Source organism: the organism of the source record quoted next, unplaced genomic scaffold (assembly GCF_019419815.1).
Source record: "Pyrus x bretschneideri cultivar Hongxiangsu unplaced genomic scaffold, Pyrus_bretschneideri_v1 Contig3, whole genome shotgun sequence".
Lineage (NCBI taxonomy): Eukaryota > Viridiplantae > Streptophyta > Magnoliopsida > Rosales > Rosaceae > Pyrus > Pyrus x bretschneideri.
Genome location: NW_025999612.1, coordinates 8833855 through 8857958, shown reverse-complemented (window position 1 = coordinate 8857958; position 24104 = coordinate 8833855). Strand labels below are relative to the sequence as shown.

At 35.9% G+C, this 24104-nt stretch overlaps 1 protein-coding gene across 2 annotated transcripts; it reads right to left on the bottom strand.

Annotated features, from left to right (window-relative positions):
* Nucleotides 1-657: 657 nt before the first annotated feature.
* LOC103926736 (callose synthase 10-like) lies at nucleotides 658-23998 on the bottom strand. 2 transcript variants are annotated; one of them, XM_048589072.1, is made up of 51 exons: nucleotides 23536-23998; nucleotides 23050-23147; nucleotides 22757-22920; nucleotides 22118-22229; nucleotides 21795-21905; nucleotides 21540-21665; nucleotides 21311-21400; nucleotides 20384-20481; nucleotides 20163-20280; nucleotides 19496-19624; nucleotides 18471-18547; nucleotides 18308-18386; nucleotides 17315-17407; nucleotides 17030-17132; nucleotides 16764-16887; nucleotides 16491-16677; nucleotides 16341-16387; nucleotides 15328-15394; nucleotides 14761-14842; nucleotides 12695-12744; nucleotides 12312-12398; nucleotides 11973-12055; nucleotides 11447-11474; nucleotides 10785-10882; nucleotides 10577-10658; nucleotides 10319-10479; nucleotides 10087-10207; nucleotides 9668-9765; nucleotides 9481-9571; nucleotides 9208-9368; nucleotides 9008-9117; nucleotides 8369-8503; nucleotides 8157-8225; nucleotides 7890-8061; nucleotides 7243-7360; nucleotides 6791-6910; nucleotides 6321-6436; nucleotides 6119-6202; nucleotides 5878-5990; nucleotides 5204-5256; nucleotides 4945-5121; nucleotides 4809-4856; nucleotides 4526-4684; nucleotides 3785-3898; nucleotides 3592-3680; nucleotides 3291-3449; nucleotides 3089-3191; nucleotides 2214-2333; nucleotides 1519-1569; nucleotides 1238-1420; nucleotides 658-1145 (listed from the first exon to the last, which is right to left on the bottom strand). In XM_048589072.1, exons 1-51 carry the CDS (start codon nucleotides 23741-23743, stop codon nucleotides 909-911), a joined length of 5703 nt encoding a protein of 1900 aa, XP_048445029.1. In that variant the 5' UTR covers nucleotides 23744-23998; the 3' UTR covers nucleotides 658-908. The 2 variants fall into 2 exon arrangements, with proteins under 2 accessions (XP_048445029.1, XP_009333831.1); XM_009335556.3 differs by having other exon boundaries at nucleotides 15328-15388; nucleotides 16335-16387; nucleotides 23536-23997.
* Between the last annotated feature and the right edge of the window lie 106 nt (nucleotides 23999-24104).

Below are 24104 nucleotides of genomic sequence, written 5' to 3'. Positions count from 1 at the left end.
GATTCATTGGAGCTTCAAATTCCAGATGAATTTGATACAAAGTAGTTTTGTCATGCGGTCTTAGGACTGGAAGGATCACATCTCAAACTTGTGTGACATTATTTTTCTTATTCATCATAGTATTTTGGATGTTTGGATGAATAGTTGCATTCTCCGATTTCCGGAAATTTGCATGATTTTATAATTTGTAGTTCTAATCGAGTTGATGGTTCCTGCCGCTCATTTCAGCGCCATAAAAATTGAAGGTCTTACTACGTAAGTCTCAACGGATGAAACAAAGTATTGAGGAGCGTATATTCTTTCCCCTCGAGGTCCCAAATTCGAGTCGTACCTCCCCAAGTAACAATCTTTTCCCTCGAGGTCCCGAGTTTGAGTCTTCCCTCCCCAAGTAAAATAAAGTGGAGTTATTTATTTGCCAATTTCACCCCTACCTTACCGAACTTGTAAGAAATGGCCAATAATTGGTCAATTTCCTGCTGAATTTTAATTTGAGCCAATTATCCTTTTGAAACCAGCAACAATCGGCTAAAATTAAAATTCAGAAAAAAAATAATTGACAAATTCCTCTAAAAAAGTTATGACCAAGGATTATACTGAATGGCAATCCCTTAATTATATTGGGAATTAACGAAACAATGGGGAATTGGCACAAAAACGTCGCAAGGGCTATCTTGTCATTTTACCAAAATGGGGCAGCAATTCAATAAGCAGAGATATAAACCTAAACCGTCGCCCTCACCCGTCAACGAATTCAGTATAACAATTCTCAATCACAGCTACAATTTTTTACAACCATCTATCTACAGAAACAACCGTTCTACCCTTGCCCCACGCACACAAAAAGTACAATATCATACAAGCGATGTCAAACACTTGCGGCAGCCAAAACTTTTCAGGAGAGAGTCAGATTAGACGTCAACGTTGGCTTTGTTTCCGGCGAGGATGAGTGATATTTCCAACCCACGGCTAAATGCTTGGTTAAAGAGAAGTCGAGACTGGAAGGTGGAGATGAAGGGGAACCAGGACAAGAACGCTATAGGAGCGAAAATGAACATCCCCATACCAGCATCATACATCCTGGCAAACTCCCTCACCGAGTCCCATAAACCTAGACTCCTCACGATCCTCTTCCAAGTGACCGCTAGCTGTTTTACGCACAATTGAAACAGCTTAAATAACTTTGCAAAATGATCGTGTTTATAGATTAACACGTGCAATGATGTAAAGTATAACTTACGCATAATATTGCCCATCCGGTAGGAATGATTGCGAGCAGGCTTGCGAACAGGTCAGTTATTGAGAGTTCAGTAAATATTACAAGAAGAGCAATAACCGCAACAAGTCCTAAGGACGCCACACCCTGTGCAAATCTCATCACTAGCTGGAAGTTGGCCGACTTTTTGGGACTGTAACTGAAAACCTGGAATGCAAAATAAATTCAGTCACGTAGAGTAAGAATTTAATTAAAATTTATCGAGCATACTCAAAAGGGGCGATGATAACTTTCTTGGCACAAACCTTGAAAATCAGGACAATGGTCACCAACACAACCCAAGAGAATCCGTAAATCTGGATCAAAACCAAAAGAGAGAACTGTCAAAATAAAGAGCGAACAACGCTAACAATCAAAAGAACATGTCCAATACAAAATCACAAAAGGGCAAACTAAACATCATATGCTAAAGCTGTATGCACACGTTCAACTATGCACTGTAGTATCAGTTCGAACTAGCAGAGTCGTAATCATCTTTCTCAAGGACAAATCAAAATGAAACCGCAACAAAATTCTATACTAATCTCGTTATTACGAAATCACAACAGAATTCTACATGAAATCACAACATACTCAAATTCACAAGAAGTAGCTTCTGTGCCATGATAATAACACCCATCTGCAGAGCACACACAATCTACCAGACAGAATTCTCCTATACTTCTTTTCCTCTTTTTATTTATCTTTTCAAATTGTGGGAGTGCAAGGCATATATACAAGGAAAGTACAACCCACAGCAATAATCGTCCCACAATTTAACAAAAAATGATCTAAGCGCAAGTCCACAACCTAATGAACGCAAATTTCCCCTAGGATTTCCTAGAGGCAAGATTCGGTTGGCAAGATGCACGGTACGAGGAAATACTTTGGTTGACTTTGCACTCATATATGATTCGTTTGAAAGTTGAAAAATATATAAAAGAGAGAGTATGAAGTGTACCGCAAGTGATGTGTCCTTTGCAGTGATCTGGAGTTTGTAGACAACGCCATATTGAAACATGAAGAATCTCAAGCTCAAAATTGTTTCCAATATACGACCTCTCAGCGTTTGAATATGCATCTGCATAAGCATAAAATCAACTTAAACACATGAAATAAATAAAACAAGGGCAAAAATGAAAAAAACAATCCTGAACACAACAAAAACAAATGAGATGACCATTCTTCACCAAAAAAAAAAAAAAATATATATATATATATATAACAATCACATGCATCATTAAAACAAACAAACAATGATAAACATTAATTATGGCTGAAAAAAATATTCCTAGGTTAGAAAATTGAAAAACAATATTCCTAGATTAGAAAACCGAAAGAAGATTTAAGGCAGAGGCAATGCTGCAAAACAGATATTCTTGCTACTCATCAGTGAAGAAATACTTAATGTCGAAATATGGCTAGCTCTATGCTAGTGCCCCTCCCCTTGACACCAGTCTAAAGGCAAAAAGAAATAGAAACAAAAAGCCACACAAAATTTAGCTCCACAGCCGGGTGCGGTTTCCTTGAGATTTGTAGATAAAAAAAACATGACAATGTGTTTACAACAGAGATAACCTCAAGAATACCAACACAGATCTACAGCCAAGCGACCCACAATCCTAAACAAAGCTAGATTAAAGAATTAACATACAAAAGCCTGAGTCCAAAATAATAGGACTTTAATTCAACCTATACAGATAACCGCAACATGAAAACTTATGTACACGATAACAGGTAACAACAGATATTTTAATATTAATAAACCAATTAAAAAATTTCGAAAGACAGAAACACCACTTTTGTTGAAATTCTACTATTATTACAGTTACAAACCTGTTCCTCATCCCACCAGGATTCCCAACTATGCTCTCCCTTAACTCCTACCCCACCTCTGTAAAGAAGCCAACCGGTCCAATCATCAAAATCCTCCACTGTCCTGTTTAATTAGTAAGAGAACATCTCAGATGTTACAAAAGAATAACAGCTGCACATATATGTATCATACAAATAGAAAGTCAACCAAAAATAAACATACTTTTGCCACTCAAAACCAGACGGATTAAAGATATAGGGAGCAAACAACCAGGAGATGACAAGGAACCAACTGCTGAGAGTTAGCAAAATGTAAGAAACAGCACCACCATCTACGTAACCATATGCAACGTAAACTATGAGAAGTAGAGCCACTTCAAACCTGAAAAATTAAGACATGATTTATAAGAGCTTGACAAAAGAAAAAAAAAAGTTTAAAGAACTGCACGAATATAAGAACAACCCCTCATCCAAAAATTGTACAAAACGGAAATGAAATAATATAACTGGAAAATATCACTCACGCTTTGACAAAATGACTCCTTGAGTAGAGCCTGTAATTCTCAGCAAACTTTATGTGCTTGACAACAAAGCCTCTACCAGTTGCTCGGTACTTTTGGTGAAATGAAAATACAAATATAATCCATTAATTCCATGCAAAAAGACAAGGATAGACAAAAACAGAACTTTTAAGAAAAGGATAAACCAAATTCATACTTTTGCGCCTCCATGGAGAATGGTGCGCCCAAAATAGTGAGTTTTAGTTCCCAATGAGAACGTGAAGAACACAGAACATAACTGAAGCTGCATTGTGATAAAACTGAAAACCGCCTGTAACACAAAAGGTTTTTAATTGCAAAAGCTGAAACACTAGAATTTTAACCGCATATTTCCATATTAAGAAAACAATGCTTCATTGGCATATAAAGAAAACAAAGTTTCTTTTCCAGTCTTATTTTAACATTCTCTAGAGCATTGAAAAAATTGTTCATCCTAATGCCTCGTAGAATTTTAAACGCAAGATATTTCCATATAAAGATTTAAGATTCTTTCTTGTTTGTTGTAGGATTAGGTTATTATAAATAGGTGGTCCGTAATTCAATACTGGCAGACTTGTTTGATAAATGAAATTATCTCCCCTTGCTTATCTCTTGCCTCCTTCTAAACCCAAATCTCCTCCTGTTCTAGATCACTCCTTGTCTGTCTATTTCTTCTGTGTTCTAATTCTAAACTTCTATTTCTTGCATCTTGAACCCTAATTCGCGTTCTCTTATGGAATCCCTTTATATCCTAAATCTACTAGAAATAAGAAAGTAATCTTAATCTTGTTACAAACAGCAAACTAAATCATATAGGGAAAAAACTTAAAATGTCCTAGATATTATTCTGCATCACCATCAGTCATCAGATAGGGATATTATATATGGACATACACTGATGAGAATTAAATAGACTAACCTTCAGCAATCCCAACTCAAGTATAAAACCCATAATCATTGGAACTGCGGTAAAAATTCCAATCTGGACCAAAAATTGTGTATTGAGAACAGCATCCAATGCTACGTTACCCGACAATTTTGCTTGCCTCGCAATGGCACGATCAAGTCCGGAGAACGCCTATAATATTAAACAAAAAGGTATCCTTTACATTGCATTTATAAAAACTGAGATGGTTCACCTAAATTTGCCCGTCCACTTGCAAAATTATATTTTCTCCATTATGGATTAAGTTACCACTTACCAGATAGGCCCTTCCGTATAAGAATATGTATACTACAAGGACAGTCATCTGCATTACGAACCAATTTTTATCATGAAACAAATATGAAGAACAAAAATAACAAAATAGGACTATGCAGGAGTCCAAAGCAAAATACCATTGTACACACGTAGAAACCAACGGTGGTGTAAAAGAAAGAGAACATTCTGAAAAAATCAAAAAGTTGCCCAATCCTGTACACATCTCTACTGAGGACTTGCTCCCCATTTCCACCTGCTACTTTCCCTTCAAACAATGCAATCTGGTTTAACCCAACGTCCCTTCCTTTTCCAACCTACACAAAGAAGCACACTATCAAGACACCAGAAAGGTATTCTTCACTTAAATGGACAACAACATTTGCTTAAGTATGGAACCTGAATGTATTCGTGATGTGTAATGTTACCCTGCCTCAGTGTGGAGTTGAACCCTGCAGAGTTTGTTTTAAATAAGTTGATAAGACACAAGAGGAAGCATACTAAGTTATAAACCCAAAAGATATATAGAAGTATCCAAAAGAAAAAGATTAAAACTCAAAATTTGGAACTCCAACAAAAATTAAAATTAAAATTAAAAATTCATTGGAACTACTTTCTTCAGTGAACCGTCAAATTATTAAGGTTATCAACTAAGCTGCATTAAAATGCAGACAGTCTTTACACTTCACAGTATAAATATAGTAAAAAAAGAAATAAACTTGGAAAAACTTACAAGGGAAAACTTTTTTCCACCGTCTATGTTAGAAAAATAACACCCAAATTTAGATTATTGTCTTTTATGTACAACCATGAAAAATTAAGGAATTCCTCACTTGCTGTCTTAATTTATGCTTAAATGTCAAAATGATCCGTGTTGTACTCATTTTGGCCAATTTAACTCCTCCGTTTTACTATGTTTGCTAATTTAGTCTAATCAAATATTCTTTTCCTGAATAACATGTTTTGATACAGAAAGACAGATATTCTGATTTCAAAGCCATTTAGGAAAAGTGGAGAGGCGCGGGGGGCCGGGGGGATATAAGAAACAAATCACCAGCATCTTATATGCTTACCTCCAAAAATATCTTCACTTATATTGATAACACGTGACGATTTACTAATCCCACCTCGGGTAGTGTGGAAAATTCGGTCAAACACATCTGGGTGTCCATAGTGCATGCGAACTCTACAATTAGAGAAAACAAAACTCAAACGCATGCCAGAAAATAGTAATTAGGGGAAGACAAACACAACATTTCTAACCATATATTCAAAATGTTAGGCACAAGCAGGGTCAAGTTACAGAATACTCACTTGAGAGGATATGCTAAAATTCGTTGGGCTAAAGTCACAAAGCTAGTCTCTTGATTGGACATGAACCATGCTAAAGATGAAACACTGCATGGATAATTATAACACGCATGTAATCAGTTATGCTAGCCATAATAAAAGGTTGACAAACAAATAAAATCTGGAAAAAAAAAAAAAAAAAAAAAAAAAAAAAAGCTGGCCAAACCTTCCAGTAAATACATGCTCTCTCACACCAAGAATAGTTGGATGTCGAAGACCATGATTTCTGCGAAATTCCTCAAGAAGATTTCTCATTTTCATTGCCTCTTCAAGGTAGTTGTCCTAAAGAACAGAATAAGAGCAAATATAAATCAGCTGTTATATCATCCTCAATTGTGGCAAAGTTCCAAATCTCATGTAAAATTAGCCTTGTGTCAAAATACATGTGATTAAAAAAAAAAAAAAAAAATTAAAGAGAGAGAGAGAGAGAGAGAGAGAGAGAGAGAGAGAGAGAGAGAGAGAGAAAGAGATGGCATTTTTAGGGTGCATAAATTCAATATTTACAAATAAAGTAACAATCCATTAAGTTAAACAGCCATATAGGGAGCCAATGAGAGTTTGAAAAAAAAATGAAGATAACAAACCAAGCAGAAATGCACTCAGGCACAAACAAACACCCGATGATAGACTAGTCACCTGGTTCATGTCAATAGTCTGAACAGCTTCCCCACGAGTGAAGATTATGGCATGGTTTTGATTTTCAGGCTTCCCTTCACCCAGCTTTGGATCACCAGGTAGTTTAATGGAGTATATTTCCTGTAAATTCATATTAGACAAGAAAAACACACAAGCTCATAATGAGATCAATAGGTACACTTAAGAGATGAATTAACAGTGCATAGAAGTTACAGTGACGATATTAAGCATTATTCCCAGACTGTACCATTCACCTAATATAGTCAACTTATAACTGTCGACACTCTCAACCAAATAATTTGAGTTTTCAGATGGGATGCTTCAATATGTCATTAGTCATATAGGATAACAAAAAGGTCAAAATGATACAAAAGAAAATTTATTCTAGAGTCTACTACAGAAGACCTTAAACTTGATGGAAGAAAAAGACAGGAAACAAAACTTCTGAGTACCTGATCCTTTCCATTTATATCGGCTTTTACAAGCTTTGAATAAAATTCCTTTGTGGTCTTTCCTTCAATTGCACCACTCTCCTCCACATGTATATATGCAACCCGAAGGGCCTCATTCCTAGTAACCAAATATGAATTGAAAATAGTATCATAAAAGTAAAAATAAAATACCTACACCACCATCCAGTTTCAAAAAAAGTTAGGATCAGGAAAACTAAGGTTATCTTACTGTAAATATATAACTTGGCATCCTCAAAAGAGTTGAAGAAACTGTATGCAGAAATCTGATATATGATTGGAACAGAACAGCAAGCATATAACCTAGGCTACGGATGGCTAGGAGGTATCATTAACTGTGCAATTTAAGCTCATCTCAACAAGAAGCAATGCTTTACAATCACACTCGATCATCTAGGTGAGGGTATTTTGAACAAGATATGAACACAATAGGAAGGTTTATATACTTGACACAGACCTAACTTACCATTACAGGTGGTACTAGTCTACCGTCCACATTAAGGAATAAAAGGGCCTTGTCTTAAACGCAGAATTACTAATAAGAAAATAAAGAATCTCATTGTTTACAATCGCATATGAAAGGGTCAACATAATTCAAAAGTTGAGTGATGTACATTAAAAGATCATACCTCTGCAACAAAAGGGATATATCAGCAGCCTCTGGTGCCTTCCTCTGCTTTTGTTGCCCATAAATTTGGCATGACACCACGTAAGTAAATTTCAAATCTGCTTGTGCTCGTGATTCACGTGACAACTCGTAGCCTTGACTTGTGAAGACATCATTTTGAGGATAATCATCCACTAACAGTGCAGGAAGAAACGTTTAAGTTACACACATAGTTCAAAAGCTCGCCCAAAGAAACTTGAAAGCAATTCAAATTCCCACAAGCAAATACCTCCAGGTGATCTTCTTTCCAGAAAACTCTGTAGCATTAAAGCCCTTCTATAATACATCATACCACGCACTGCAATTCAAGAACATTAAATCATTAGGTACAAGTCAAATAGTAAACCGACCTAACTGAAATATGATTATAAATGTAAATGAACTACCAGAGACGTTAAGTTTTTGAAACAAATGCCAGCTATGATAGCAAGTGAAACTAACCTGTCCTGGCTAACGTCTGCCCGCGATAAGATACCCAAAACCGAAGCTCCAAAGAATCACTTGAATTTTCTTGCAGCTCAGCATCCCCAGTAGACTCACCCCGACCAATCCGTTCCAAAAAGTTGTCCCATTCATCTAAAATGAAAGACAAATTCCTAGCCATTTAATGTAAAATAAACAGAGAAACCAACTAATAAATCAATGAGGCAGGCATAAACTACAGTCATGGAGAACAGGGATCCATCTCAAAGAAGCAAGTTAAGCTGAAACAAGCAGTCACATATTTGTTCAAGGTTTAATTCATTTAGAGGTTGTCAAGTGACTAAAGGTCAAAGTCATGTCCATCTTCAGCTGGATAATAACTAGGCCACCCAAGATAAAATGCCCTTGTAGAAGAAGCAGTGTTCATGCTCGCAATCTGTTTAGATTTAATTAATCCAAGCACAAGAATTCTAGAATTTGGCTCCTATCAGCTCATATACAGGTCGTACAAAACTGGGCCGCATATGTATAAGCTTACTATATCTAATATATTATCTGCACTTGTACCTAACTCAATCACATGACATAAAGCCAGAATATTAATGTGGATAACGATTATGTTCTTGTGAATATAAACATAAATGCATGATAACATACCTGGAAAAATTTTCTGAAGATAAAAAAGAATTGATATTCCATCCTCATTTTCAACTCGCAGTTCGGAGGAACTATAAAGTACCGTCTCACTGTAGTACGGGGTGAAGACACTGTTCTCAAACAAACAACAGAATTTCAAAATAAAATAAATAAAACTGACAGGTAATGAAATTTCAGCTCACATGAAGAAAATCGTTTACCAGAAAGGAACCATTTCACTAACTGGCTTTGCTGAAGGCATGTCCATAAACAATGAATTTGTAAAAAACTCTAATCTTCTCCTTGCTTCAAGATTTTTTGGAATATTTGCTGCAGAATCCTTTACGGTGACAAGAAGGTGTAACCGCTTAACCAGCTCTTTCTGCGGCAACATACCCAAAAATTTATACATAATTAAAACCCCTGAAATTTTGAAGACATAATATAAAAGGCATGAATTTGTCCCTTTTTGTCTTCTATTCGATGATGCTTACAGTTTCTGGATCATTGGGCCACTTTATCCTGGAAAACAGGCGCCCTTCATTTCTTGCTTTTGCTAAAAGGCTCCAAGTGTCAAGCTGCTCCCTGGAGTGTGAAGGGAGAGAAAAGAAAAGATAATTATAAACATCACAAGAAAATAAAAAAATACTGTGTAAAATTAAAGAGAAACAATTCACATACCTCAAATCAGATGACAAAAGATCATGAGTAACAACCTCATACAGATCAAATACAGATTTAGCAGCACCTTTTGCAAGTACATCAGTTTCATTGCGTATCTGACATAAACCATCCATGTGAACAATAAGACATTACAAAACCATATTACAAGGATAAAATGACATGATATCTAATAATAAACCTAAAAATATTCAACAAGCTGTGTATAAACCATAAAAAGAATTAAATCATATATAAACTGTAGCTACATGTTCTGTAGTAGCCAGGTGTAAGAGAAAAACAAATGGAACCAGGACTTTACATAAACCAACCGTATACAACGAGTGACGACAAATTTACAATGACAAGCACTAGAATAAGAGTTCTAAACTATTAATTTAAACAACATGAAACTTTATGCAAATGGTCAAAGAATATACCAGCAGCCCAGTTAAAGCTGTAAGTTTCTGTAACACTTGCGGAAGCTTCTTAAGGGTTAAAGTTATGACAAGAGAACCCTCCATAATACTGTTGTTGATCTCCCGGTAGATCCTTTCAACCCTACCATAAAGAAGGTTGCACAGCAACACAACAACATGACAATCATGATATATAACAATCTGACACATTTGAAAAAGAAGAATAACATTGTAAATATAAGAGAATTCATACCAAAGTTTCCCTTCACCATCAACCAGAGAATATAATATCTTTTCAATACTGTAGTAGACTTCCTGAACTGCATATGCCATGTACTCATCCCTGCAGATTCTATTCCAAAGATCTGCCTGTGTATCTTTGCAGTCCAAAGCCAAATCAATTGCCAGCAAAATCTGTAAAATATAAAAATAAATAAAGAAAGAAAGAGGTTTTATACTACTAACTTCTACTGGCTAAATCTATTTTCCAAATAAAATCAAAAGGTCGTACCTTACTACTCAGAAGAAACAAGGGCCATTGAACTAATTTTAGACTTCCTGTGTTGCTAGGTATACATAGCAAATCCATCTCCCTGTAGGATAAAAAAAATGAAGGTTCAAGGCATACGAACCATAGGACAAAAAAACACTGGAGTGGTAGAAGCATAGCAATTGAGATTTTTCTTTTCATTGGCAAGTAGCAAGCCTCATCATATTACCTATTACTAATAAAATCCTCCTCTCGCAAGCTTTTGATTATCTCATTCCAAAATGGGGAAAAGGTGGCTGCATACATCTTGTTTGGATCTTGAGAATCCTGAATGAACAAACTCAAACCTCAGTGACAAAAATTTCATAGCAGGAAGAAAACACAAAAGTGGTAGCAGTAACAAGAACAGAGAAAAATGCAAAGTCAAACTTGCAAAATAACCACAAAAAATAAAGCAAATCACAAGAGGACAATGAATTTTAAGATACAGACATTTTCGGAAGTAGTCAAGTAATTTCACTGCAAATGGATTTTAACAGGATGGAAGCTAGATAGTGTCATGTTAGATCCATCCAACAATCCAAGAACAAAATGAAGTGTCCCAGATGCAGCTGGCACATCCTATTCGATGGAGTGAGCAATTAACATGCATAGATGCTTTCAACTTGTGTCCCACTATCTTGCACAAATAGAGACTTACAGTGAAGCCTAAAAACTAATATGTAACTCAAAATAACTCTTGACATCCTAGATTACTTTCATAAAGCAAAAACTTGCAGCATTGCTTTGTGCTAACATGAAATATGAATGACCTAATAAAATAACTGCAGGGTATGTGATGCCTTCCTCAAAAACTTCAGTAAGGGAAAGAAATCAACTTAAGAAAATCACCTGGGATGACTGAGTGTTAAACGGCAACCTGAAAAGGTGAATTGAGATGCGAGTTATTAACAAAAAAATGACAAAGGAAAACGTAATTTTGATTACAAACCATTTGAAAATGACACTGACCAAGATCCAGTTTCATCAATGGCTATCAAGTCACATATTAGTAGGGTAGTGCTATCCACACACCCCTTTTTACCTTCCACGCACACCTGTCAAGTTTTGGTCGTCGGATCGAAATGAATTGAAGAGGATCAAAGGACAGAAACTACCAGGGGGTGGGTGGGCAGAATTGAAGAGGATCAAAGGACAGAAACTACCAGGGGGTGGGTGGGCAGTAAAAAGGTGTGAGTGTGGACAGCACCACCGTATTAGTATACTAGGCAATCAAGCATCTTATTATACCATAATATCAGCAAGGCCATATTAATATACCACGCAATCTGTTTAGTTTTTAAGGTTGCCGTTTCACTAGACCTGTACGCCTCAGACCAAAAAATTCAGAAGTATACGAAAATTAAAAAATAACCACCTTTTATTTTGTGAGACAAGATTCTTGTCAAAAGCTTCGGGAAAACTCTCAAAGCGTTTATGCACCATTTCAATCGAACGTATCTGCCACAAACAAACAACTAACCCTGTAAGAAATTGTGATGAATTCCATGACGAAACAAGTGTAAGGAAAACAGAAAACATGAGACCAGATGAGATGATAGAATGACGTATGTTATCCTACATTTTCAAACCGTTTTCCATAACAACTATAAACTCAAAGTAACAATATGTTTAATAATGAACAATACAAACAAAGAGCAGGAATTACACATATGTGGTAGAGAGAGAAATTGCAGCTATTCAGAGTAGATAATACCTCGCCCAACCGAGCTCTTGCACCGATCACACCACCAATTATGGCTGACAGGAGGGTGTACCATATGTAAAAATCCATTAGATAGATCTGGACCGTAGAACATACATTAGAACAGAGCATCCTATGTGGATGCAACATGCACATTCTAAGCCACAACAAGCTGTTTCAATTCAAAAGGTAACAAGGGAGAAAGCCCTTGATCTGAGAAAAACATGAAGGTGAGGACCTCACTTGAAGCACAACAGATTCTTAACGCTATTTTAAAACATTCCCGAGGTCATACTTAACCGAACTCAACATTGTCTAACACAATACATCTCCATGAAATAAAGTTAATCCTCTCATTTAGAAGAACTCTGAAGCTAAAGAAAGAAGATACTCACACCCACAACAGGAGCCCATAGGCAAGCTACAGTCAATGCGTTATGGTTGTCTGCAAAAACACAGGTATAGATCAATAACATGTAGCAGCATTCTATTCTAAGAAAAATCAATCCACTAAAGAAACGTCAAGAACCATGGAATCATTAATTTTTTACAAAAAAAGAAAAAAGTACGTTCATATAAAATGAAAAAAGTTACACTTAAGCTTACAAATTTACACAAATTTAATGATTTAAGACATAATTGCTATTGAGAATCAACATGATATTCAGTTTTATATAAGAGACGCCATATCACTACAAACGTATCATGATACAATACAGCCTTAAACATATAATCAGATAATTCGCAAAGAATGAAGAGAGAGAGAGAATTAGTACAAAGATATCCACCCAAACGGTACATTTTTAAATATTTTTTTTTTTTTCCCTAGAAGAAACGGTAGAATATTATTAAACCACTAGAAGAAATTACAACAACTGGATAAGAAATCTGCCAACTAGAAAAATTAGCTAAGACCTTTCAAGTAGGACTACTTCACTAGTAACTAAACTGACTGATATCCATTTTACGGCTGCTAACACATGCATCACTATATGAGAAAGAGTATAATCCCTGAACTCATTTGAAACTGATGCCCAGAGGGCTGCCCAGTATCTATCTCTACCCCACTCCCTTATAATCTTCAAAAATTCTTCTATTACGCTCCAACCAAATGTTCCAAAAAACTGCCAACACCAAACAGACCCACAAAGCTTTAGCTTTCTTCCCCTTTCCTAAAGGCTCAAACTTGGTGCTTAGAAGCTCGAAACATCCCCTTGAAATCACCCAACTAGCTCTAACTTCCTTGAACAATTTCCACCACGGCTGTATCGAGTAAGAACAATGGAGAAAAACATGATTAACACTCTCCTCAGATTTACACAAACGGCACCACAGTGGAGAAATGCATATAAAAGGCCTTTGCTTTTGAACTTGATCACATGTGTTGACCTTCCCAATAGCCACTAACCACACAAGAACTTTGACCTTTGGAAAGGTGGAAAATGTTGCACAGTTCCATTGTTGCACAAGGAGAAGCTATAGAAATTGCAAGTGAACGATCCTGACCCGTTTAGCTTCCACCTTCATTATCCGTTCTTGATTGAATTGAACAAACATCTTCCTCCTCTAATAACCTAGCCACCTCTGCTAACTCCAGCTCATTCAAATTTCTTCTGAAATCGAAATTCCAATTCAATGGCTGAAGAGAAGAATCCACAAAACTTGAAATGCTCTGGTCGTGCTTTCTCGATAACAAAATAATCTAGTATACTGCTCTTTCAATGGTCCACCCTCCAACCAACCATCCTCCCAAAACCTCACCCTCCCCCGATGCCCACCTCAAAGTTGCAACGCTCTAGGAAAGAAGAAAGACCAGATGAAATATCTAACCAAGGACAACTACTCAACCACGCAGCGAAGGGTTTGCGTCCCACCCATTAGCCTCCATCTCGTACTTGCTCCTTATCACCTTGTGCCAGAAAGAATTTGATTCCTTTCTCCCAAAGCCATGTAGCCAGTAAAGCTTTATTCAGTTTGCTTACGTTTTTTTAAATTTGCATGAATGACACAAATATAAAGATGCCGAGCACTAACACGTCAAGTTTTAAAGTGCAATCTCTTGAAATACCAAGAGCTTCAAGACATAACAAGGACCTTCCATGAGACGATTGTTGGAGACCAGTAGGGAAGATGCAGTGCTTTGTGGGCCATGTGCAAAAAGAGGAACAGTGAGAAAGGCGGTTCAACATGATTTTAATGTGAATCAGAGGATGTTGATAAAGTAGTCATCCTGAATGTAGAAGTAGCTTCTCGACATAATGTTATCCCATTTAATGTTAGACCAATTATTGCAGTTCACTAAATTTATGGGGCCTAAAGACAGCAATATCTGAGTTTTTTGTCCCTTTCTACTAGAAAACATAAAATATGCTTTGGATTGACTGCTGATTCAAGCAACTAAGTATTAGTAAGCAATGAGCATAAACAAGAACACAGAGTAAAATAATGTTGAGAAACTCACTCTTTGACATCAAATCATGCCATGCGTATTGCAGAGATGGAAGATTGACAATAATTTTTGTGGGTTCAACAAGAGGTTTAATCTGCAGTATAAATGAAGACTCAGTAAATGAAATGATTGGCATGTAAACTTGTTATCTTCACACGATACAGTGACTCGATATATTAAAAAATAGAAGACAAATACAATACGTCCTAAAGTTCATGTTACACTATAAAGCAAAATCATATATTGCATTCAACTCAAACTCATCCCAAACTAGGAGAACTACACTTGGAAATGAATATCTTTAAATATTTGAACCAAGATGCCCAAAGAGAGATTAAAAATTTAATTCTATCCCACCACTACAATTCCATTCCCCCTCTCCATAAAAATTATAAAAAAAATTATAAAAAATAAAAAATAAAAATAAAAAAAAAAAACCAATTTCCAATTCAACCAAACCTACAGCTTGTATTGACTAAATTCTCACATAATTCTTTAACCAAACACTAGACTTGTTGATCAACTAAAAATTATAATCATTGATCGGTAAAACTCAAGGATGAGTAAGAGTAGCCTTGCCTGTAGAAAGTAGGTAAAGGTGAACTTGCAGATGAAAATCACCAACCAAAAGAGCACATATCTGCAAAAATTAGAATTTTTTTACACAACATACAAGGCTCTTTTACATATGTGGTCTCTTGAAGAAATAAAAGGTAATCAACCAGCATGGAGGTCAACACTTGTTTTGACAGGCAGATATAGACAAACAAGAAAATTAAATTGAACCAGGCTGTCAAATTATACTGGCCGGAGTACCGACAGAAATCTTCATCACAAAGATCTGTACAAACTTGAGAACTCCAAATACCAAGAGACAATGATAAAGTGAAAAAGAACACAATAACGAACTCAAAATAGCTTAGGGTTGCTACAAATATATCAGTAGACTCTCAGAACATGACAGGGAATGACACCATAACTTACATATAAAAAGTTAAGAGGTTAGTCTCCCTTGAGTGATGACAAGAGTAGCCTAGCGACAGAGATTCTATCAATATGCCAGAATATCTGATATATCATCTGAAAAGCAAAAGCATATCTAAACCTAAAATAATCTGGACAACTCAATCATACTAAGTCCAATCGAATAACAAATAATCAACAAGTTCCATTTAACACATACTAGTCTATTTGTAATGTGAACAAAAAAAGGATAAGGCAAGAACAAAAAAATATTAAAGTATACTCTACTAAGCCTTTATCTAAAGAATTTGTGTTAATTGAATGAGCCTTTTTTTTTTTTTCCAAGTTCCAAGAGTCACTTGAGACTATTCCAAAACAATTAGTGTCAGCTCAACTCAACTACATCAGATTCTGAATAGAATTTGTGTTCATTGAATGAGCCCTTTTTTTTCCCAAGTTTCAAGGGTCACTTGAGACTGTATCCCAAAATAATTAGCGTCGGCTCAACTCAACTACATCAGATTCTGATTAACAGGATCACATTGTTAATCATGACAACAAAAGAAACGAGGCTCAAAACTGAACAGATGGTAAAAAATACAACGTTCCATTTGTCCTCACACCTGCAATAATCGCTCATCTTCTCATAAAGACCACGTCCAACAAAGTAACGCTCCTGAAAATGCAAATAAAAGCAAAAAATAAAGTCATCACCATTTTGGCCATAGCAATTTAAAATTATTTGGTCATCATTTCAAACCAAGAAAAATAGGACCTGCCTGATAAATCCACTTAAAAAATTGGAAGAAGGATTGATCAGACATCTCAGAAATTTTATGACATCCCGGAAACTTAAGCAATAGCGCAAGGCCCATGCGCAAAGCTGCATAAACACCCAATACAAGAATATATATCCGAAAGTAAAATGAATCGGAGTTTCTGTCATTTCTTTCCTGCAGAACTTTCCTGCAAATTTATAAATTGTAAATGTATTAAACAGATATCAGGTAAAAATGTTGTTTGGGTAACTGTCTAAAGGAAAAAAGACTCACAGGTAGATATATGTCACAGCAACAGAGCTCAAGCCAAACCAGAAAAATCTAATCACAAGTCTAGAGATAGCCATGCCTCTGGCTGTGGTGTAAGCTCCAAACATGAGCACCACATCCAAAAAACCTACACATATAGGACATCAGCCAACGAACAAAACAGGAAAAAAAAAATAGCAAAAATGGAATAAGTTTTTTAGACTTATTTGCAAGGATCAATCTGCATATTATTTGGAATACGCAAAAATAAATAAATAAATAAAACTTACTCTCTATGAAGTTCATGATGGCAAAAGTTGGCCCAATGCTAAGGACTGTCTTAATAGTATCCAAATTGATGCGTCCTTTATTAAAGGCTATAATTGCCAAAGCCTTCACAATAGAAAATACAAATTATATACAACAACAACAACAACAAGGCCTTATCCAATTAAGTGGAAATGCAAATTATATAAATAAATAAAATGTAGAAAACACAAATTATATAAATAAATAAAATGTAGGCATTTAAGCCGAACTATCTCAGAAACCACATGTGGAAATGCAAACTTAACCTGGAACATCAAAGCTAAAAAGATCCACAGGCGATGGAAACTTCGATACAGGTGAAAAAAGGTCCGATGCTCAACGAAAGTGCTTTTTCCAGTCTGCCAATCCAAAGCAATAATCAAAGGGAGGAGGAAACAAATGGTTTAAGCGAAAGGATGTTTTTCCACCTATATGATACAACTTACAAGCAATAATAAGTGAGACTAAAACAGAAAATTACACCCCAGTATTATCTTTGTACATACTAGTAAATTGTTAACACCTTAATTATTACTTCACCAACATATGTAATTGATCAGAATTTACCACCCAGTCAATCTGAAATACATATGTTAATCACCAAAGAGATTCGACATGTCAACAATCAATTGAAAATTTTGGACCAACTGACCAAGACTTTCAGAAAAAATTCATGTACCATAATTTCATCATGCTTACGCAAACCAGTTACATCATGCTTAATCAAATCAGTGATGCTTAAAAATAAATAATTGAAGAAGAAAGGTAGAAAGAACAGTTGCAAATAAGAATAGAGTGAACATACAGCTATACAATTCTAGTTGTTAAATTTGAAAAAAATAATATACAATTCTAGTTGTTAAATTTGAAAAAAATAATATACAACTTGTAAGTTTGAGACAACTGAATGTGGAACATCCGTATATGATGAGATTAGGAGGGTAAATATGGACACCTTCAGAGTTTTAAACAACTCTTACTCATTGAGATTTTTTAGCAGAAAGGTGCCAAATGAAAATATGTAGTGTCAAGTTTAAGTTTAATACCTTCAGAAGGATCGAATATACAAAAGCATGAATCAACTTATTTTTTATAAGGAGACAATTTTATTCGAAGAAAGAAAAGGTAAACCGAAAGGGTGGTCTAGCAGACCACCCCAAACACCGCAGCCCCAATAAGGAGCAGAAAACTATAGATATAACCCTTTTTCCCATCAAAAGCATGAATAAATTTGGCCACAAGGTAGAGATATAACTAACCCTTTTTCCCTTTTTAGGTTTCAACAAAAATGGTGAATCCCTCCTCATAGGCCAGCTCAATCCAAAACAAGCAGGTGACCTACAGATTGAATAGGAAATGTCACATTGCCAAAAAGAAAGAATCATATCATTCATCTGAAATAGAAACGGCAAACAAACAAACCAAAAGTATTCATTAAAGTCATCATAATTCCTCCATGCTGAATGTGCAGCTTTCCCATTATTGTTTCTGGCAGCTTCCTGCATGCGAAAAATAAAACAAAGCAGAAGTTATTGGCAAGACTAAATGGAGAATGTATCAGGCACAATATGACCCTAGAAACTTTTCAAGAAGCATCATCAGGAAGAAACCACCATATCAGTAAAGCCAGCTATGAAACTACCATCTCCATACCAGCAAAGAAATGTAATACCCCAATCCCCCATCAGATGCAACATACTAGAGAACTAACAATTTAATTCACACATGCGAAGTTTCAACATCTCAGAACTAGATGTACCACATAAACAGACTCCATACATTCATAAAACATTATCAGCAATTTTAGATAATAAAGGGCCATGGAAACGCACAAAGAGAATTGTCACCTAAAGGGCTTCTACAAGAACCTAAAGTAACAATTGCTATTCTTGTTTCTACCTCTTTTCCGTTAAATTTTTTGGATAAATCGGTTATGTTGATTTTTTTAGAAGCCAGAACTTTTATCATCTACAACACTAGTCAACTTTAGGCTATTAAGTAAAAGAATCTGATGAGACTTTCTCCTAAGGAGAATACAATTATCTGCAGCATTGCACTCTTAATTCAAACAAATAAAGTAAACTCAGTAAGCTATTGGCATGCCATTGAAAGAAGTGCGATCTTGATTGAAAATAAAAAATAATACACAAACTTTTGAAAGTTATTGAGAAGCCATCTGATAAAGTTGGCAAAAGTAGTTTTAGTTTATAATTAGTGAAAAGGGTTTTAGAGCTATAATGTTTTGATGTATAACCTGCTTCACCATATTATTATTAATTAATTAATGCAATTCTAGAGTATTTAAATCCGACAATCTTTACATAAATTTCCAATAACATACATACCATGATTGAGATAACAACAAATCCAATTCCAAAATCAAGAACAAAACAAAGTGAGATACTTAAAAAATACAACAAACAAATCTGAAATAGAGGTCCACTGACCGCAGCCAATGTTTCATATATTGGCAAAATGATTTGATCAAGGAAGGACACAGATCCAGACTCTGTTCTGCAGCTGGCAGCGGGATTAGCTTCTCCATGATCTAATATGGCATCTAACTCTTTAGCCATCTGTAGAATAGTAAGATGATGTCACCAGTCATTTGTAATAATATATATAAAATAAACAATCAAACAATTTATGCTATGTTTTATATGCAAAGACTCCTAGCATCACCAAACAAACACAAACAATTTACAATACTGGAGAAATGGCATCCAAAATATTTATTTAAAATTTTCCATGCAGTTATCTTGCACTTACAATATGAACAAAAAAATTCAAAAGTGCAAACACTATATACTTCACTTGAACTTGAATACAATTCATACACAAAAGAGAAAGATTAAAATTCTATTTTTTAAAGTAGCAGACAGATTCGAAGAATGTGAGAAGTGCGAAGAAATTTATGTTCACAGATATCAAACAGTCGTACAGTATAGAAACCAAGATTAAAAGTTTGCACAACTCAATCTCCATAACACAACTAAAACATTAAAAATTAATAAAAAACCAACAATTTTTTAAAATAAATAAACAAATAAGTGAAGGTTATCTAGATAAACTGAGAAGAGTGATCTGCAAACTGCACAATGCTTTGAGGCTTACATGGTGAAATATGTAGCAAATACATTCAGGAAGAAAGCGGACATTTGCAGCTTCACCCCATATCAGAAAGTACAAGGAAACCAGAAAAAGTTTCCTGTCCCGATCAATTGCTTGTAAACTGTGAAAGAATATATATGCACTTAGCAGTGTACATAAGAAATTTTTAAAGGGCTGTTAAAATAAGAATTAAGTATTAAAGAAAGCATTAGAGTTGAGACTACCTATTCCATGCAAGGCGTATCCGCAGGTATCTGCACCATTTTATATAATTATCCAGAACTTTCAGAAATACCTCATTTATTGCTTTCTCGTCTATTTTCTGTACACACCAAGACATAAATATATCAATAAACTTCACATCTAGAAGACTATTTCCATGCCCATAGGTCTCATAGAACATAAAACGAAACATGACCATGCCAAGAAGCAATTATAAGCAATTTAATTATTACACCTCTAAAGGAAAATGAATCTCAAAATGACATACATCTTATAAGACGAATGTGAGCATTAGTAACTCAAGTAAAAAGGGAAGTCCAAAACAGTAAAACACACAAGACCCTACCATTGCAGAGTCTAGAGAGGATCAGGTGAACACAGTCTTACCCCATCATAGTGAGGCTCTTTCCCACTTCAAACCTGAGCTCTCCAAGTTGCAAAGAAGAAACCATAGACTCAAATAAAAAGCAGGGTAGCATACAAGGCTCCTGCCATTGGGTGATCTTAGTCTAGGTAGGATCAGGTGTATACAGTCTTAGCCCCGCTTACAAACAGGTTGTTTCGTTTAACAAAAACAAATATCAACCACATGAGGTGACATAAGTTTCTCATGTAAATATATCTTTCAAATCTTATATTTTAAAATTTCTTGAAATCACAACTTAAATTTTATAAATATAGACAAGCATATAAAATACCTAGGATATAGGATCACATACTTCAGAAACTGACGATGCTTCAAATTTAATTTTTGGAACTATCTGCTTCACAAGCCATATAGAGGCGGCTAGTAAGGCCTTAAATGCAGAAATGAATTCACATGAAAATTTAGATAAGCAAATAGGAATGTAATAGGTATAATAATTGATGACAAGTTCATCCACATGAGAACAAGAAGGATAATGAGTTAGATCATCCGAAACACTCACTGGATCAGCCAAACCGGGTATACCAAGCCGAGATTGTGCATTTGCAATTGTTAGAACAACATTCTCTCTCTGGTTCCTTACATTGTCTTTCTGAAAAATTTAACTAGAATAGTTATCACATAGGGGATGCATAAGAACAGCAATTGTAATTGAAAACATATGCATATTTTAGGAAGATACCATACCACAAATAAAATTAAGCTTAGGGAAAATATAAGAAAACCCAAACCTGAAAACCAAACACACATTCCAGAAGATCAAACATGTCCGCAGCTCGTTGTCCAGATATCTCAAAATCAGCAGGAAGTCTGGGGAATTCCTCAGTATACCTAAGTGCAGATATTGCACCTCTAACCTGGTGAGACAACCAAACATTTCAGGGGTAACTTCAATGATATGAGAGAAAAAATACGGTGAATGTAATGGAACTCTTGAAGGGCATGAAGGCAGATGGCAAGACATAGATAATTCAGGTCAAACTTACTTCTGGGAAAACTCCAATTGCATTGGTCAATGATGGTGCTTCTAGAGGGACAATGTTGTAGGCTGTAAGCTCCCCAGATAATGTTGCACCGGTGTTTTTAACTTTTCGCAACTGGAAACCCGCAGATCAAAAAAATCACATATATTGAAGCAAAAACAACAATGGCGAAAATAATTGGCAACAGAAATTTGTAAATAATGCCTTGTTTTTTTTCATCATTATCGTTGATCACCCAAACCAACACAAATAAGTCAATATAAGGTGAAATTTGCTAAATGCAAAGGAATTAAGAGGCAAGAACAAGAAAATGAAATGACAAATACCTCCTCTGTAATAAGTCTTCCAACTCCATTAGGATCGGCATCTTTGCTAAGTGCCTCCATCACCTCAACTAAAGCTCTCAAGGTAGCAATTGTCTTTTTCATTTCTAAATAACTGAGCTCCAATACGAGACAAAAAAGAATAAACAAACAACATATTTAAACAAATCATACCATAAAGGAGGAAGGGAAAGCTCTATCCATTTTCAATATGTTTGAAGAAGTGGAAAAGAAAACCAATTCTTTGGATTTAAAAGAAAAATAACAAACAAAACTTCATGCCATAACGCAGCAGTATATCCACTCACAGAATATAAACTATTTTGGAGGAATTTTCCTTAAGAACTGATATGTTAAGAAAAGAAAAAATAATCTCATTTTCCCCCTTATTAATAATTATGAACTTATTAAATTACAGCTTTGACACATGGAGCAGAAACCTAGTTCTGTTATGCATTCCAGCACATAACGCCCAAAGTGGTTTACATTCATGAGTTTCAATATGCGTATTCTAGTCTCCGTAAGAATGCTGCAGCTCATTAATGTAGAACACAAACACGCAAAAATTTGGACAGAAAACCCAACAATTTTTTCGGTTAAAAAAAAAACGTATCCAACTAAAGCAAAAAACGGAGGCCATACTCGCCAAAGTCAGCACTAAAAGTTCCAGATTCACGCCATCTTTGTTCCTGTTTCTGGATATCATCGACTCTATGTCGTCGCTTGTATCGCTGGTAAAAATCCCAGAGGTGCTCAATATCACGATTCCGATCTATTTGACCCCCATCTTTTTTTGCAAGTTTTTGCTGAAAGAAAATTTCAAATACTCATATCTTAGAATTTTAACCGTAAGAAATGAAAAGAAAATACAGCAGACTTACACTAGTATCAGCCATTCAAAAAATTACCAGTCACGATTATAGCTTAAGTGATACCTTGATTACAGACATCAATCCAGTCTTAAACTGAAGAACGCCTCTGCCATCACTTTTCGGATCCAGATTTTGCGCCATACTATATGCCTGCTCACACACTAACATCCAAACAATACAACTCTCGTGACTACATAAATACTCCAACAAAATACAAGGATCATAACACCACCAGACCATATATTCCAGCTCGGAAACAAAAGATAGTCTGTAAACCACTTCGATTCGATAGCACATTGGAAACATCTTCACATCAAAGCAAATGCTACTAAAACCAGCAGCATATTGTTGAATTCCAATCCTTATACGCAAATACTAAGTTCGATACCAAGATTAGCTAAACTTAGCTCGCTTAAAACTAAATCATAAACGAAATTATACGTACATACAGAAATAGTAACAATTACAACGGCACCAAATATCGAATTGAGCACTGAAAAAATCAGCATTAATTTAAAATGTTCAAGAAAATAAGAGAAAGAGGCTTACAAATTCTGGAGACGTTGGGGTCCTCAGCTTGAATAGCGTCGGCAGCTTGTAAGATCGCATCGATATTGGTGGTCTTCCCGAGCGACGGCGGGACGGCGCCGGCGATTCCACTAGGAACCCTCTCATGGCCCTGGCCGGAGCTCCTGAGCTGCTCCCGCTTTAGCGTGGCCCGCACCAGCCGCTTCCAATTGTCGTAAACCCTAGCCATGGCATGCGAGCCCGGCTCAAATGGAATTGGAGCTTGCAGATATCAATGCAAATCGGCTGCGCGCTCTCTAGATGTTGACTAGGTCCGAGTTGAGCGGTCCGACTCGGGGAGACTGAGTCGAGTCGGATGGGTTGACGATTTTTGAAACGGGGAAGGGGGGGTTTGGATCTGGTTGCTTGAAAGGTTTAACGAGGAAGGAAAGGTGATGCGAGGGAAAGTGCGAAGAGAGAAAAGGGGAGATGGGGAAGATGGACTTTAAATTACCTAAATGCCCTCTTAGATTTAAACCGCTAAGGCACGAAAGCGTCTGCGAAGCGCGTAACGAAAAGTCGAGCTTTTTTTCCGCGAGTTGTCGAAGAGG

Excerpts from the sequence above, each read along its gene's own strand:
- LOC103926736 (XM_048589072.1), bottom strand. The coding sequence starts at position 23,743 with ATGGCTAGGGTTTACGACAATTGGAAGCGGCTGGTGCGGGCCACGCTA. Across the intron at positions 10,883-11,446 it reads TTAACACTCAGTCATCCCAG|GATTCTCAAGATCCAAACAA; the intron begins GTGATTTTCTTA and ends TTGTTCATTCAG. Across the intron at positions 4,857-4,944 it reads GTTTCTACGTGTGTACAATG|ATGACTGTCCTTGTAGTATA; the intron begins GTATTTTGCTTT and ends TTCGTAATGCAG.